A 16,819-nucleotide genomic window follows, 5' to 3' on the forward strand; every position below is an offset into this window, starting at 1 on the left:
TTGTATGTATTAATAATACAAATTCCCTATTGCACAGATCGGGCATTGGGATGCAAGCTGCTGTACACAGCTGAAGCTTTTAGCCTGAGTCAATGGGAGACACACTGTCTCATACAGGCAATGCTTTGATCACATGATGCTCATGGTTATTAATACACAGACCCCATGTCATCCTCTCATGCTGTCTTTGGATGTTATAAAGCAGAATACTCACTCACTCACGGGCAATTGCCCATATCCAAGATGGCATTCTTTTACTCCACGGTGAGTCACGTGGCTGACACCCCCTGCTCCGTGTCTCTCTTCACTGACCTCAGCTGAACCGCTCGATTTGCCAGCACGCGCGGGACACGTGAGCCTGGGAGCCTTCTGTGATTGGTTGGATTGGTCACGTGGCGGGGCGCCGACTCACAGGAGGCTCTGTGGATGGAGAGTCGCCGTTTCCAAGGAGACGGATCAGCAACTGAGTCCGTGTGAGAGGAGGCTGAGACCGGGCCGGGGGGAGAGACCGGGCCGGGGAGAGAGAGGGGGAGGAAAGGGAGGAGCTGGGCCCCGGGGGGGCAGGGGAGAGACATGAGCAGAGGGGAGGCAGGGCAGATAACCTGCCTCACTGGGAGGCTGGCTGTGTCATCCATTTGGGAGGCTGGCTGTGTCATCCATTGGGAGGCTGGCTGTGTCATCCATTGGGGTTGGGGGGCTGTCTATGTAATGGATTATCCATTGGGGGACTGTGTCACTCATTGGGGGTTCTCATTTATTGGGAGCTGTCTGTGTCATTCATTGGGGGTCTGTCATTCATTGGGGGCTGTCTGTGCAATTCATTGGGGGGCTGTCTGTGTCATCCATAGGGAGCCTGTCTTTGTCATTTATTGGTGGACTGTGTCAGTCATTGGGGGGGGGGGGGGGTCTCATTCATTGAGGGCTGTCTGTGTCATCCATTGGGGGGCTGTCTGTGTCATACAATTGGGGGCTGTCATTCATTGGGGGCTGTCTGTGTCATTCATTTGGGGGGCTGTCTGTGTCATACATTGGGGAGCTGTCATTCATTGGGGGCTGTCTGTGCAATTCATTGTGGGGCTGTCTGTGTCATCCATTGGGGGACTGTAATTTTTTTTTTTGGGGGGGGTCTGTCTCATTTATTGGGGGCAGTCTATGTTATCCATTGGGGGGTGTCATTCATTGGGGGGCGTCATTCATTGGGGGGCTGTGTCATCCGTTGTGGGTCTGTTTGTGTCATCCACTGGGGTGGGGGGTGGGGGCTGTCTGTGTTCATTGGTGATGGAGGGCTGTCAGTGTGATTCATTGGGGGGGGGGCTGTCTGTGTCATTCATTGGGGGGCTGTCTGTTATCCATTGGGGGGCTGTCTGTTATCCATTGGGGGGCTGTCTGTGTCATTTATTTGGGGGGCTGTCTGTGTCATTCATGGGGGGGGGCTGTCTGTGTCATTCATGGGGGGGGGCTGTCTGTCATCCATTGGGAGGGGGGGCTGTCTTTGTCTTTCATTGGGGGGGGCTGTCTTTGTCTTTCATGGGGGGGGGGCTGTCTTTGTCTTTCATGGGGGGGCTGTCTTTGTCTTTCATGGGGGGGGCTGTCTTTGTCATTCATGGGGGGGCTGTCTTTGTCATTCATGGGGGGGCTGTCTGTTATTCATTAGGGGGGCTGTCTTTGTCATTCATTAGGGGGGCTGTCTTTGTCATTCATTGTGGGGGCTGTCTTTGTCATTCATTGGGGGGGCTGTCTTTGTCATTCATTGGGGGGCTGTCTTTGTCATTCATAGGGGGGGGCTGTCTTTGTCATCCATTGGGGTGCGGCTGTCTGTGTTATTAATTGGGGGGGCTGTCTGTGTCATCCATGGGGGGGGGCTGTCTGTGTCATCCATGGGGGGGGGGGCTGTCTGTGTCATCCATTGGGGGGGGGCTGTCTGTGTCATCCATTGGGGGGGGGGCTGTCTGTGTCATCCATTGGGGGGGGGGGGCTGTCTGTGTCATCCATTGGGGGGGGGGGGGCTGTCTGTGTCATCCATTGGGGGGGGGGGGCTGTCTGTGTCATCCATTGGGGGGGGGGCTGTCTGTGTCATCCATTGGGGGGGGGGGCTGTCTGTGTCATCCATTGGGGGGGCTGTCTGTGTCATCCATTTGGGGGGGCTGTCTGTCATCCATTTGGGGGGGGCTGTCTGTGTCATCCATTGGGGGGGCTGTCTGTCATCCATTTGGGGGGGCTGTCTGTGTTATCCATGGGGGGGGCTGTCTGTGTCATCCATTGGGCGGGCTGTCTGTGTCATCCATTGGGGGGGGGGCTGTCTGTGTCATCCATTGGGGGGGACTGTCTGTGTTATCCATGGGGGGGGCTGTCTGTGTCATCCATTTGGGGGCTGTCTGTGTCATCCATTTGGGGGCTGGCTGTGTCATCCATTCGTGGGGTGTGTATGTGTCATCCATTGGCGGGGGGGCTGTCTGTGTCATCCATTGGGGGCGGTTGTCTGTGTCTATTGGGGGGCGGCTGTCTGTGTCTATTGGGGGGCGGCTGTCTGTGTCATCTATTGGGGGAGGCCTGTCTGTGTCATCCATTGGGGGGGGGGGGGGCTGTCTGTGTCATCCATTGGGGGGGGGGGGGCTGTCTGTGTCATCCATTGGGGGGGGGCAGTCTGTGTCATCCATTGGGGGGCGGCTGTCTGTGTCTATTTGGGGGCGGCTGTCTGTGTCACCCATTGGGGGGGGGGCTGTCTGTGTCACCCATTGGGGGGGGGGCTGTCTGTGTCACCCATTGGGGGGGATGTCTGTGTCATCCATTGGGGGGGGGGCTGTCTGTGTCATCCATTGGGGGGGGGGGGCTGTCTGTGTCATCCATTGTAGGGGGGGCTGTCTGTGTCATCCATTGGGGGGGGGCTGTCTGTGTCATCCATTGGGGGGGGGCTGTCTGTGTCATCCATTGGGGGGAAGGGGCTGTCTGTGTCATCCATTGTGGGGAGGGGGCTGTCTGTGTCATCCATTGGGGGGGGGCTGTCTGTGTCATCCATTTGGGGGGGCTATCTGTGTCATCCATTGGGGGGCTGTCTGTGTCATCCATTGGGGGGGCTCATCCATTGGGGGGGTGTATGTGTCACCCATTGGGGGGCGGCTGTCTGTGTCTATTGGGGGGCGGCTGTCTGTGTCTATTGGGGGGGGCTGTCTGTGTCATCCATTGGGGGAGGGCTGTCTGTGTCATCCATTGGGGGGAGGGCTGTCTGTGTCATCCATTGGGGGGAGGGCTGTCTGTGTCATCCATTGGGGGGAGGGCTGTCTGTGTCATCCATTGGGGGGAGGGCTGTCTGTGTCATCCATTAGGGGGGGGCTGTCTGTGTCATCCATTTGGGGGGGGGCTGTCTGTGTCATCCATTGGGTGGGGGGGACTGTCTGTGTCATCCATTGGGTGGGGGGACTGTCTGTGTCATCCATTGGGGACGACGACTGTCTGTGTCATCCATTGGGGGGGCTGTCTGTGTCATTCATTTGGGGGCTGGCTGTGTCATCCATTGGGGGGGCTCATCCATTGGGGGGGTGTATGTGTCATCCATTGGCGGGGGGGCTGTCTGTGTCATCCATTGGGGGGCGGCTCTGTCTATTGGGGGGCGGCTGTCTGTGTCATTCATTGGGTTGTGGGCAGTCTGTGTCATCCATTGGGGGGGCCTGTCTGTGTCATCCATTGGGGGGCGGCTGTCTGTGTCTGTTAGGGGGCGGCTGTCTGTGTCACCCATTGGGGGGGCGGCTGTGTGTGTCACCCATTGGGGGGGGGGCTGTCTGTGTCATCCATTGAGAAAGGGGCTGTCTGTGTCATCCATTGGGGGGGGGGGGGCTGTCTGTGTCATCCATTGGGGGGGGGGGCTGTCTGTGTCATCCATTGTGGAGAGGGCTGTCTGTGTCATCCATTGTGGAGAGGGCTGTCTGTGTCATCCATTGGGGAGCAGCTGTTTGTGTCTATTGGGGGGGGGCTGTCTGTGTCATCCATTGGGGGGGCTTGTCTGTGTCATCCATTGGGGGGGGGGCTTGTCTGTGTCATCCATTGGGGGGGGGTGGCTGTGTCATCCATTGGGGGGGGCTGTCTGTGTCATCCATTGGGGGGGGCTGTCTGTGTCATCCATTGGGGGCGGGGGCTGTCTGTGTCATCCATTGGGGGCGGGCGCTGTCTGTGTCATCCATTGGGGGGAGGGCTGTCTGTGTCATCCATTTTGGGGGGGGGAGGGCTGTCTGTGTCATCCATTGGGGGGGCTGTCTGTGTCATCCATTGGGGGTGGGCTGTCTGTGTCATCCATTTGGGGGCTGTCTGTGTCATCCATTGGGGGGGCTCATCCATTGGAGGTGTGTGTGTATGTATCATCCATTGGCAGGGGGGCTGTCTGTGTCATCCATTGGCAGGGGGGCTGTCTGTGTCATCCATTGGCGGGCGGCTGTCTGTGTCTATTGGGGGGGCGGCTGTCTGTGTCACCCATTGGGGTTCGGCTGTCTGTGTCACCCATTGGGGGGGGGCTGTCTGTGTCATCCATTGGGGGGGGCGTTTCTGTGTCATCCATTGGGGGGCGGCTGTCTGTGTCTATTGGGGGGCGGCTGTCTGTGTCTATTGGGGGGCGGCTGTCTGTGTCATCCATTGGGAGGGGCCTGTCTGTGTCATCCATTTTGGGGGGGGGCTGTCTGTGTCATCCATTGGGGGGGGGGGCTGTCTGTGTCATCCATTGGGGGGGGCTGTCTGTGTCATCCATTGGGGGGGGCTGTCTGTGTCATCCATTGGGGGGCTGTCTGTGTCATCCATTGGGGGGGGGGGTTTCTGTCATCCATTGGGGGGGGCCTGTCTGTGTCATCCATTGGGGGGGGGTTTCTGTCATCCATTGGGGGGGGCCTGTCTGTGTCATCCATTGGGGGGGGGCTGTCTGTGTCATCCATTGGGGGGGGGGCTGTCTGTGTCATCCATTGGGGGGGGGGGCTGTCTGTGTCATCCATTGGGGGGGGGGGGGGCTGTCTGTGTCATCCATTGGGGGGGGGGCTGTCTGTGTCATCCATGGGGGGGGGGCTGTCTGTGTCATCCATTGGGGGGGGCTGTCTGTCTCATCCATTGGGGGGGGCTTTCTGTGTCACCCCTTGGGGGGGCCTGTCTGTGTCACCCCTTGGGGGGGCCTGTCTGTGTCACCCCTTGGGGGGGCCTGTCTGTGTCACCCCTTGGGGGGGCCTGTCTGTGTCACCCATTGGGGGGGGCTGTCTGTGTCATCTGTTGGGGGGGGCTGTCTGTGTCATCCTTTGGGGGGGTGCTGTCTGGGTCATCCTTTGGGGGGGTGCTGTCTGGGTCATCCTTTGGGGGGGTGCTGTCTGGGTCATCCATTGGGGGGGGGGCTGTCTTTGTCATCCATGGGGGGGGGGGGGGCTGTCTTTGTCATCCATGGGGGGGGGGGCTGTCTGTGTCATCCATTGGGGGGGGGCTGTCTGTGTCATCCATTGGGGGGGGCTGTCTGTGTCATCCACTGGGGGGTCCTGTCTGTGTCATCCATTGGGGGGGGGGACTGGCTGTGTCATCCATTGGGGGGGGGGGCTGTCTGTTTCATCTATTGAGGGGGGGCTGTCTGTTTCATCCATGGGGGGGGCTGTCTGTGTCATCCATTGGGTGGGGGGGGGCTGTCTGTGTCATCCATTGGGTGGGGGGGGCTGTCTGTGTCATCCATTGGGTGGGGGGGCTGTCTGTGTCATCCATGGGGGGGGGCTGTCTGTGTCATCCATTGGGTGGGGGGGGCTGTCTGTGTCATCCATTGGGTGGGGGGGGGCTGTCTGTGTCATCCATTGGGTGGGGGGGGCTGTCTGTGTCATCCATTGGGGGGCGGGCTGTCTGTGTCATCCATTGGGGGGGGGGGCTGTCTGTGTCATCCATTGGGGGGGGGCTGTCTGTGTCATCCATTGGGGGGGGCTGTCTGTGTCATCCATGGGGGGGGGCTGTCTGTGTCATCCATTGGGGGGGGCTGTCTGTCTCATCCATTGGGGGGGGCTTTCTGTGTCACCCCTTGGGGGGGGCCTGTCTGTGTCACCCCTTGGGGGGGCCTGTCTGTGTCACCCCTTGGGGGGGCCTGTCTGTGTCACCCATTGGGGGGGGCTGTCTGTGTCATCTGTTGGGGGGGGCTGTCTGTGTCATCCTTTGGGGGGGTGCTGTCTGGGTCATCCTTTGGGGGGGTGCTGTCTGGGTCATCCTTTGGGGGGGTGCTGTCTGGGTCATCCATTGGGGGGGGGGGGCTGTCTTTGTCATCCATGGGGGGGGGGGGGGGGGGCTGTCTTTGTCATCCATGGGGGGGGGGCTGTCTTTTTGTCATCCATTGGGGGGGGCTGTCTTTGTCATCCATTGGGGGGGGCTGTCTTTGTCATCCATTGGGGGGGGCTGTCTTTGTCATCCATTGGGGGGGGGGGTTGTCTTTGTCATCCATGGGGGGGGGGGGCTGTCTGTGTCATCCATGGGGGGGGGCTGTCTGTGTCATCCATGGGGGGGGGGGCTGTCTGTGTCATCCATGGGGGGGGGGCTGTCTGTGTCATCCATTGGGGGGGGCTGTCTGTGTCATCCATTGGGGGGGCTGTCTGGGTCATCCACTGGGGGGGTCCTGTCTGTGTCATCCATTGGGGTGGGGGCTGTCTGTTTCATCCATTGGGGGGGGGGCTGTCTGTTTCATCCATTGGGGGGGCCTGACTGTGTCATCTATTGGGGGGGGCCTGTCTGTGTTATCCATTGGGGGGGCTGGCTGTGTCATCCATTGGGGGGGTGGGCTGTCTGTGTCATCCATTGGGGGGGGGGGCCTTTCTGCGTCATCCATTGGGGGGGGCTGTCTGCATCATCCATTGGGGGGGGGGCTGTCTGTGTCATCCATTGGGGGGGGCTGTCTGTGTCATCCATTGGGGGGGGGCTGTCTGTGTCATCCACTGGGGGGTCCTGTCTGTGTCATCCATTGGGGGGGGGGACTGGCTGTGTCATCCATTGGGGGGGGGGGCTGTCTGTTTCATCTATTGAGGGGGGGCTGTCTGTTTCATCCATGGGGGGGGCTGTCTGTGTCATCCATTGGGTGGGGGGGGGCTGTCTGTGTCATCCATTGGGTGGGGGGGGCTGTCTGTGTCATCCATTGGGTGGGGGGGGGCTGTCTGTGTCATCCATTGGGGGCGGGCTGTCTGTGTCATCCATTGGGGGGGGGAGCTGTCTGTGTCATCCATGGGTGGGGGCTGTCTGTGTCATTGATTGGGGGGGGGCTGTCTGTGTCATCCATTGGGGGGGGCTGTCTGTTTCATCCATTGGGGGGGGGGCTGTCTGTTTCATCCATTGGGGGGGGGCTGTCTGTTTCATCCATTGGGGGGGCCTGTCTCTGTCATCCATTGGGGGGGGCCTGTCTGTGTCATCCATTAGGGGGGGGCTGTCTGTGTCATCCATGGGGGGGGGGGGCTGTCTGTGTCACCCATTGGGGGGGCCTGTCTGTGTCACCCATTGGGGGGGCCTGTCTGTGTCACCCATTGGGGGGGCTGTCTGTGTCATCTATTGGGGGGGGGGGGGCTGTCTGTGTCTATTGGGGGGGGGCTGTCTGTGTCATCTATTGGGGGGGGCTGTCTGTGTCATTTGTTGGGGGGGGGGGCTGTCTGTGTCATCTATTGGGGGGGCTGTCTGTGTCATCTATTGGGGGGGCTGTCTGTGTCATCTATTGGGGGGGCTGTCTGTGTCATCTATTGGGGGGGGGCTGTCTGTGTCATTCATGGGGGGGGGCTGTCTGTGTCATTCATGGGGGGGGGGCTGTCTGTGTCATCCATGGGGGGGGGCTGTCTGTGTCATCCATGGGGGGGGCTGTCTTTGTCATCCATTGGGGGGGGGGGGCTGTCTTTGTCATCCATTGGGGGGGGCTGTCTTTGTCATCCATTGGGGGGCCTGTCTGTGTCATACATTGGGGGGGGGGGGGGCTGTCTGTGTCATCTATTGGGGGGAGGGGCTGTCTGTGTCATCTATTGGGGGGGGGGGCTGTCTGTGTCATCCATTGGGGGGGGCTGTCTGTGTCATCCATTGGGGGGGGCTCTCTGTGTCATCCATTGGGGGGGGCTGTCTGTGTCATCCATTGTGGGGGGGGGGCTGTCTGTTTCATCCATTGGGGGGGGGGGGCTGTCTGTGTCATCCATTGGGGGGGGGAGGGCCTGTCTGTGTCATCCATTGGGGGGGGGGGAGGGCCTGTCTGTGTCATCCATTGGGGGGGCTGTTAGTGTCATCCATTGGGGGGGCTGTCTGTGTTATCCATTGGGGGGGGCAGTCTGTGTTATCCATTGGGGGGGCAGTCTGTGTTATCCATTGGGGGGGCAGTCTGTGTCATCCATTGGGAGGGGCTGTCTGTGTCATCCATTGGGGGGGGGGGGCTGTCTGTGTCATCCATTGGGGGGGGCTGTCTGTGTCATCCATTGGGTGGGTGGGCTGTCTGTGTCATCCATTGGGGGGGGTGGGCTTTCTGTGTCATCCATTGGGGGGGGCTGTCTGTGTCATCCATTTGGGGGGGGGCTGTCTGTGTCATCCATTGGGGGGGCTGTCCTGTGTCATCCACTGGGGGGGTCCTGTTTCTATCATCCATTTGGGGGGGGGGCTGTCTGTGTCATCCACTGGGGGGGGTCCTGTCTGTGTCATCCATTGGGGGGGGCCTGTCTGTGTCATCCATTGGGGGGGCTGTCTGTGTCTATTGGGGGGCGGCTGTCTGTGTCACCCATTGGTGGGGGGCTGTCTGTGTCACCCATTGGGGGGGGCTGTCTGTGTCATCTATTGGGGGGGGCCTGTCTGTGTCATCTATTGGGGGGGGCCTGTCTGTGTCATCCATTGTGGGGGGGGCTGTCTGTGTCATCCATTGGGGGGGGGCTGTCTGTGTCATCCATTGGGGGGGTGGCTGTCTGTCACTGATTGGGGGGGGGGGGCTGTCTGTGTCATCCATTGGGGGGAGGGGGCTGTCTGTGTCATCCATTGGGGGGGCCTGTCTGTGTCATCCATTGGGGCAGGGGCCTGTCTGTTTCATCCATTGGGGGGGGGCCTGTCTGTGTCATCCATTGGGGGGCAGCTGTTTGTGTCTATTGGGGGGCGGCTGTCTGTGTCACCCATTGGGGGGGCTGTCTGTGCCATCCATTGGGGGGGGCCTGTCTGTGTCATCTATTGGGGGGGCTGTCTGTGTCATCCATTGGGGGGAGGGCTGTCTGTGTCATCCATTGGGGGGGAGGGCTGTCTGTGTCATCCATTGGGAGGGGGCTGTCTGTGTCATCCATTGAGGGTGGGCTGTCTGTGTCATCCATTGGGATGGGGCTGTCTGTGTCATCCATTGGGGGGGTGGGCTGTCTGTGTCATCCATTGGGGGGGTGGGCTGTCTGTGTCATCCATTGGGGGGGTGGGCTGTCTGTGTCATCCATTGGGGGGGTGGACTGTCTGTGTCATCCATTGGGGGGGGGGGGGGCTGTCTGTTTCATCCATTGGGGGGGGGCTGTCTGTTTCATCCATTGGGGGGTGGGGCCTGTCTGTGTCATCCATTGGGGGGGGGGGGGCTTTCTGTGTCATCCATTGGGGGGAGGGGGCTGGCTGTGTCATCCATTGGGGGGAGGGGGCTGTCTGTGTCATCTATTGGGGGGGGCTGTCTGTGTCATCTATTGGGGGGGCTGTCTGTGTCATCTATTGGGGGGGGGGGGCTGTCTGTGTCATCTATTGGGGGGGTGGGCTGTCAGTGTCATCCATGGGGAGGGGGGGCTGTCTGTGTCATCCATCGGGGTGGCTGTCTGTGTCATCCATGGGGGGGGGGCTGTCTGTGTCATTCATGGGGGGGGCTGTCTGTGTCATTCATGGGGGGGGGCTGTCTGTGTCATCCATTGGGGGGGGGGGCCTGTCTGTGTCATCCATTGGGGGGGGCTGTCTGTGTCATCCATTGGGGGGGGCTGTCTGTGTCATCCATTGGGGGGGGCTGTCTTTGTCATCCATTGGGTGGGGGCTGTCTTTGTCATCCATTGGGGGGGCTTTCTGTGTCATCCATTGGGGGGCCTGTCTGTGTCATACATTGGGGGGGGGCTGTCTGTGTCATACATTGGGGGGGGGGGCTGTCTGTGTCATACATTGGGGGGGGCTGTCTGTGTCATACATTGGGGGGGGCTGTCTGTGTCATCTATTGGGGGGAGGGGCTGTCTGTGTCATCTATTGAGGGGGGGGGGGGCTGTCTGTGTCATCCATTGGGGGGGCTGTCTGTGTCATCCATTGGGGGGGGCTGTCTGTGTCATCCATTGTGGGGGGCTGTCTGTGTCATCCATTGTGGGGGGCTGTCTGTGTCATCCATTGTGGGGGGGGGCTGTCTGTTTCATCCATTGGGGGGGGCTGTCTGTGTCATCCATTGGGGGGGCTGTTAGTGTCATCCATTGGGGGTGGCTGTCTGTGTTATCCATTGGGGGGGCAGTCTGTGTCATCCATTGGGAGGGGGCTGTCTTTGTCATCCATTGGGGGGGAGCTGTCTGTATCATCCATTGGGGGGGGGCTGTCTGTGTCATCCATTGGGTGGGTGGGCTGTCTGTGTCATCCATTGGGGGGGTGGGCTTTCTGTGTCATCCATTGGGGGGTGGGCTTTCTGTGTCATCCATTGGGGGGGGGGGGCTGTCTTTGTCATCCATTGGGGGGGCTGTCTGTGTCATCCACTGGGGGGGTCCTGTTTCTGTCATCCATTTGGGGGGGGGGCTGTCTGTGTCATCCATTGTGGGGGCTGTCTGTGTCATCCATTGTGGGGGGGACTGTCTGTGTCATCCACTGGGGGGGGGGTCCTGTCTGTGTCATCCATTGGGGGGGGCCTGTCTGTGTCATCCATTGGGGGGGCTTTCTGTGTCTATTGGGGGGCGGCTGTCTGTGTCATCCATTGGGGGGGGGCTGTCTGTGTCACCCATTGGGGGGGCTGTCTGTGTCATCTATTGGGGGGGGCCTGTCTGTGTCATCCATTGTGGGGGGGGCTGTCTATGTCATCCATTGTGGGGGGGCAGTCTGTGTCATCCATTGGGGGGGGCCTGTCTGTGTCATCCATTGGGGGGCGGCTGTCTGTCACTGATTGGGGGGAGGGGGCTGTCTGTGTCATCCATTGGGGGGAGGGGGCTGTCTGTGTCATCCATTGGGGGGGCCTGTCTGTGTCATCCATTGGGGCAGGGGCCAATCTGTTTCATCCATTGGGGGGGGGGCCTGTCTGTGTCATCCATTGGGGGGCAGCTGTTTGTGTCTATTGGGGGGCGGCTGTCTGTGTCACCCATTGGGGGGGCTGTCTGTGCCATCCATTGGGGGGGGGGGCCTGTCTGTGTCATCTATTGGGGGGGGCTGTCTGTGTCATCCATTGGGTGGGGGGAGGGCTGTCTGTCATCCATTGGGGGGAGGGCTGTCTGTCATCCATTGGGGGGAGGGCTGTCTGTGTCATCCATTGGGGGGAGGGCTGTCTGTGTCATCCATTGGGGGGAGGGCTGTCTGTGTCATCCATTGGGGGGAGGGCTGTCTGTGTCATCCATTGGGAGGGGGCTGTCCTTGTCATCCATTGAGGGTGGGCTGTCTGTGTCATCCATTGGGATGGGGCTGTCTGTGTCATCCATTGGGGGGGTGGGCTGTCTGTGTCATCCATTGGGGGGGTGGGCTGTCTGTGTCATCCATTGGGGGGGTGGGCTGTCTGTGTCATCCATTGGGGGGGGCCTGTCTGTGTCATCCATTGGGGGGGGGGGGGCTGTCTGTTTCATCCATTGGGTGGGGGGGCCTGTCTGTGTCATCCATTGGGGGGGGGGGCTGTCTGTGTCATCCACTGGGGGGGTCTTGTCTCTGTCATCCATTGGGGGGGGGGCTGTCTGTGTCATCCATTGGGGGGGGGGCTTTCTGTGTCATCCATTGGGGGGGGGGCTTTCTGTGTCATCCATTGGGGGGAGGGGGCTGGCTGTGTCATCCATTGGGGGGAGGGGGCTGTCTGTGTCATCCATTGGGGGGAGGGGGCTGTCTGTGTCATCCATTGGGGGAGGGGGCTGTCTGTGTCATCCATTGGGGGGGCCTGTCTGTTTCATCCATTGGTGGGCTGTCTGTGTCATCCATTGGTGGGGGGGCTGTCTGTGTCATCCATTGTGGGGGCTTTCTGTGTCATCCATTGGGGGGGGCCTGTCTGTGTCATCCATTGGGGGGGGCCTGTCTGTGTCATCCATTGGGGGCGGGGGCTGTCTGTGTCATCCATTGGGGGCGGGGGCTGTTTGTGTCATCCATTGGGGGCGGCCTGTCTGTGTCATCCATTGGGGGGGGGGGCTGTCTGTGTCATCCATTTGGGGGGGGGGCTGTCTGTGTCATCCATTTGGGGGGGGGCTGTCTGTGTCATCCATTTGGGGGGTCTGTCTGTGTCATCCATTTGGGTGGGGCCTGTCTGTGTCATCCATTTGGGTGGGGCCTGTCTGTGTCATCCATTGGGGGGGGGGGCTGTCTGTGTCATCCATTTGGGGGGCGGTCTGTGTCATCCATTTGGGGGGGGCGGTCTGTGTCATCCATTGAGGGTGAGGGCTGTCTGTGTCATCCATTTGGGGGGGCGGGCTGTCTGTCATCCATTTGGGGGGGGGTTCTGTCATCCATTGGGGGGGGCCTGTCTGTGTCATCCATTGGGGGGGCTATCTGTGTCATCCATTGGGGGGGCCTGTCTGTGTCACCCATTGGGGGGGCCTGTCTGTGTCACCCATTGGGGGGGCTTGTCTGTGTCACCCATTGGGGGGGCCTGTCTGTGTCACCCATTGGGGGGGGGCTGTCTGTGTCATCCATTGGGGGGGGGGCTGTCTGTGTCGCTATCCACCTTTAAGACCCACCTCAAGACACATCTGCTTAAAGAAGCATATGAGTAGCACTGGATAATCATGGACACATGACACAAAGCTTGGCCCCCTGCAGAAGCACTTACTAGTATTCCCTCCTACTGTCTCTGTACGTTCTCCCTACCTACCAATTAGATTGTAAGCTCCTCGGAGCAGGGACTCCTTCCTTAATGTTACTTTTACAGTATGTCTGAAGCACTTATTCCCATGATCTGTTATTTATATTTGTTATTTATATGACATGTATTACTACTGTGAAGCGCTATGTACATTTTATGGCGCTATACAAATAAAGACATACATACATACATACATACATCTATTGGGGGGGGGCTGTCTGTGTCATCCATTGGGGGGGGGGGTCTGTCTGTGTCATCCATTGGGGGGGTCTGTCTTTGTCATCCATTGGGGTGGCTGTCTGTGTCATCCATTGGGGGGGCCTGTCTGTGTCTTCCATTGGGGGGGGCCTGTCTGTGTCATCTATTGGGGCGGAGGGGCTGTCTGTGTCATCCATTGGGGAGAGGGCTGTCTGTGTCATCCATTGGGGAGAGGGCTGTCTGTGTCATCCATTGGGGAGAGGGCTGTCTGTGTCATCCATTGGGGAGAGAGCTGTCTGTGTCATCCATTGGGGGGGCTGTCTGTGTCATCCATTGGGGGGAGGGCTGTCTGTCATCCATTGGGGGGAGGGCTGTCTGTCATCCATTGGGGGGAGGGCTGTCTGTGTCATCCATTGGGGGGAGGGCTGTCTGTGTCATCCATTGGGGGGAGGGCTGTCTGTGTCATCCATTGGGAGGGGGCTGTCCTTGTCATCCATTGAGGGTGGGCTGTCTGTGTCATCCATTGGGATGGGGCTGTCTGTGTCATCCATTGGGGGGGTGGGCTGTCTGTGTCATCCATTGGGGGGGTGGGCTGTCTGTGTCATCCATTGGGGGGGTGGGCTGTCTGTGTCATCCATTGGGGGGGGGCTGTCTGTGTCATCCATTGGGGGGGGGGGGGCTGTCTGTTTCATCCATTGGGTGGGGGGGCCTGTCTGTGTCATCCATTGGGGGGGGGGGCTGTCTGTGTCATCCACTGGGGGGGTCTTGTCTCTGTCATCCATTGGGGGGGGGCTGTCTGTGTCATCCATTGGGGGGGGGGCTTTCTGTGTCATCCATTGGGGGGGGGGCTTTCTGTGTCATCCATTGGGGGGAGGGGGCTGGCTGTGTCATCCATTGGGGGGAGGGGGCTGTCTGTGTCATCCATTGGGGGGAGGGGGCTGTCTGTGTCATCCATTGGGGGAGGGGGCTGTCTGTGTCATCCATTGGGGGGGCCTGTCTGTTTCATCCATTGGTGGGCTGTCTGTGTCATCCATTGGTGGGGGGGCTGTCTGTGTCATCCATTGTGGGGGCTTTCTGTGTCATCCATTGGGGGGGGCCTGTCTGTGTCATCCATTGGGGGGGGCCTGTCTGTGTCATCCATTGGGGGCGGGGGCTGTCTGTGTCATCCATTGGGGGCGGAGGCTGTTTGTGTCATCCATTGGGGGCGGCCTGTCTGTGTCATCCATTGGGGGGGGGGGCTGTCTGTGTCATCCATTTGGGGGGGGGCTGTCTGTGTCATCCATTTGGGGGGGGGCTGTCTGTGTCATCCATTTGGGGAGTCTGTCTGTGTCATCCATTTGGGTGGGGCCTGTCTGTGTCATCCATTTGGGTGGGGCCTGTCTGTGTCATCCATTGGGGGGGGGGGGGCTGTCTGTGTCATCCATTTGGGGGGCGGTCTGTGTCATCCATTTGGGGGGGGCGGTCTGTGTCATCCATTGAGGGTGAGGGCTGTCTGTGTCATCCATTTGGGGGGGCGGGCTGTCTGTCATCCATTTGGGGGGGGGTTCTGTCATCCATTGGGGGGGGCCTGTCTGTGTCATCCATTGGGGGGGCTATCTGTGTCATCCATTGGGGGGGCCTGTCTGTGTCACCCATTGGGGGGGCCTGTCTGTGTCACCCATTGGGGGGGCTTGTCTGTGTCACCCATTGGGGGGGCCTGTCTGTGTCACCCATTGGGGGGGGGCTGTCTGTGTCATCCATTGGGGGGGGGGCTGTCTGTGTCGCTATCCACCTTTAAGACCCACCTCAAGACACATCTGCTTAAAGAAGCATATGAGTAGCACTGGATAATCATGGACACATGACACAAAGCTTGGCCCCCTGCAGAAGCACTTACTAGTATTCCCTCCTACTGTCTCTGTACGTTCTCCCTACCTACCAATTAGATTGTAAGCTCCTCGGAGCAGGGACTCCTTCCTTAATGTTACTTTTACAGTATGTCTGAAGCACTTATTCCCATGATCTGTTATTTATATTTGTTATTTATATGACATGTATTACTACTGTGAAGCGCTATGTACATTTTATGGCGCTATATAAATAAAGACATACAATACATACATACATACATCTATTGGGGGGGGCTGTCTGTGTCATCCATTGGGGGGGGGGGTCTGTCTGTGTCATCCATTGGGGGGGTCTGTCTTTGTCATCCATTGGGGTGGCTGTCTGTGTCATCCATTGGGGGGGCCTGTCTGTGTCTTCCATTGGGGGGGGCCTGTCTGTGTCATCTATTGGGGCGGAGGGGCTGTCTGTGTCATCCATTGGGGAGAGGGCTGTCTGTGTCATCCATTGGGGAGAGGGCTGTCTGTGTCATCCATTGGGGAGAGGGCTGTCTGTGTCATCCATTGGGGAGAGAGCTGTCTGTGTCATCCATTGGGGAGAGGGCTGTCTGTGTCATCCATTGGGGAGAGGGCTGTCTGTGTCATCCATTTGGGGGGGGGGGCTGTCTGTGTCATCCATTGGGGGGGGGGGCTGTCTGTGTCATCCATTGAGGGAGGGGCTGTCTGTGTCATCCATTGGGGGGGGGGGCTGTCTGTGTCATCCATGGGGGGGGGGGCTGTCTGTGTCATCCATTGGGGGGAGGGGGCTGTCTGTGTCATCCATTGGGGGGAGGGGGCTGTCTGTGTCATCCATTGGGGGGAGGGGGCTGTCTGTGTCACCCATTGGGCGGGGGCTGTCTGTGTCACCCATTGGGCGGGGGCTGTCTGTGTCATCTATGGGGGGTTGTCTGTGTCATCTATTGGGGGGGGGGCTGTCTGTGTCATCCATTGGGGTGGGTCTGTCTGTGTCATCCATTGGGGGGGTCTGTCTGTGTCATCCATTGGGGGGGCTGTCTGTGTCATCCATTGGGGGGGCCTGTCTGTGTCATCCATTGGGGGGGGCCTGTCTGTGTCATCTATTGGGGCGGAGGGGCTGTCTGTGTCATCCATTGGGGGGAGGGCTGTCAGTGTCATCCATTGGGGGAGGGCTGTCTGTGTCATCCATTGGGGGAGGGCTGTCTGTGTCATCCATTGGGGGGAGGGCTGTCTGTGTCATCCATTGGGGGGGGGGGCTGTCTGTGTTATCCATTGGGGGGGGGGGCTGTCTGTGTTATCCATTGGGGGGGGGGGGGCTGTCTGTGTCATCCATTGGGAGGGGGCTGTCTGTGTCATCCATTGGGGGGGGGCTGTCTGTGTCATCCATTGGGGGTGGGCTGTCTGTGTCATCCATTGGGGGTGGGCTGTCTGTGTCATCCATTGGGGGTGGGCTGTCTGTGTCATCCACTGGGGGGGTCCTGTCTCTGTCATCCATTGGGGGGGGCTGTCTGTGTCATCCATTGGGGGGGCTGTCTGTGTCATCCATTGAGGGAGGGGCTGTCTGTGTCATCCATTGGGAGGGGGGGCTGTCTGTGTCATCCATTGGGGGGAGGGGGCTGTCTGTGTCATCCATTGGGGGGAGGGGGCTGTCTGAGTCATCCATTGGGGGGAGGGGGCTGTCTGTGTCATCCATTGGGGGGAGGGGGCTGTCCTTGTCATCCATTGGGGGAGGGGGCTGTCTGTGTCATCCATTGGGGGGGCCTGTCTTTTTCATCCATTGGGGGGGCCTGTCTGTGTCATCCATTGGGGGGGGGGGGCTGTCTGTGTCATCCAT

The 16,819-nt window shown here is 59.7% G+C and overlaps 1 protein-coding gene across 2 annotated transcripts in view; it reads left to right on the top strand.

Moving 5' to 3' along the window:
* Positions 1-371: 371 nt before the first annotated feature.
* Positions 372-16,819, top strand: part of TMEM266 (transmembrane protein 266) — a 69,023-nt gene continuing 52,575 nt past the window's right edge. The window contains exon 1 of one of the 2 annotated variants that reach the window (XM_075576050.1): positions 372-467. In XM_075576050.1, the coding sequence (XP_075432165.1) occupies positions 427-467 (41 nt within the window). In that variant the 5' untranslated portion in view covers positions 372-426. Of the gene's footprint in view, positions 474-16,819 lie in introns of both variants that reach the window. The other variant, XM_075576049.1, reaches the window with a different exon arrangement.

Source organism: Ascaphus truei, chromosome 18 (assembly GCF_040206685.1).
Source record: "Ascaphus truei isolate aAscTru1 chromosome 18, aAscTru1.hap1, whole genome shotgun sequence".
Taxonomy (NCBI): domain Eukaryota; kingdom Metazoa; phylum Chordata; class Amphibia; order Anura; family Ascaphidae; genus Ascaphus; species Ascaphus truei.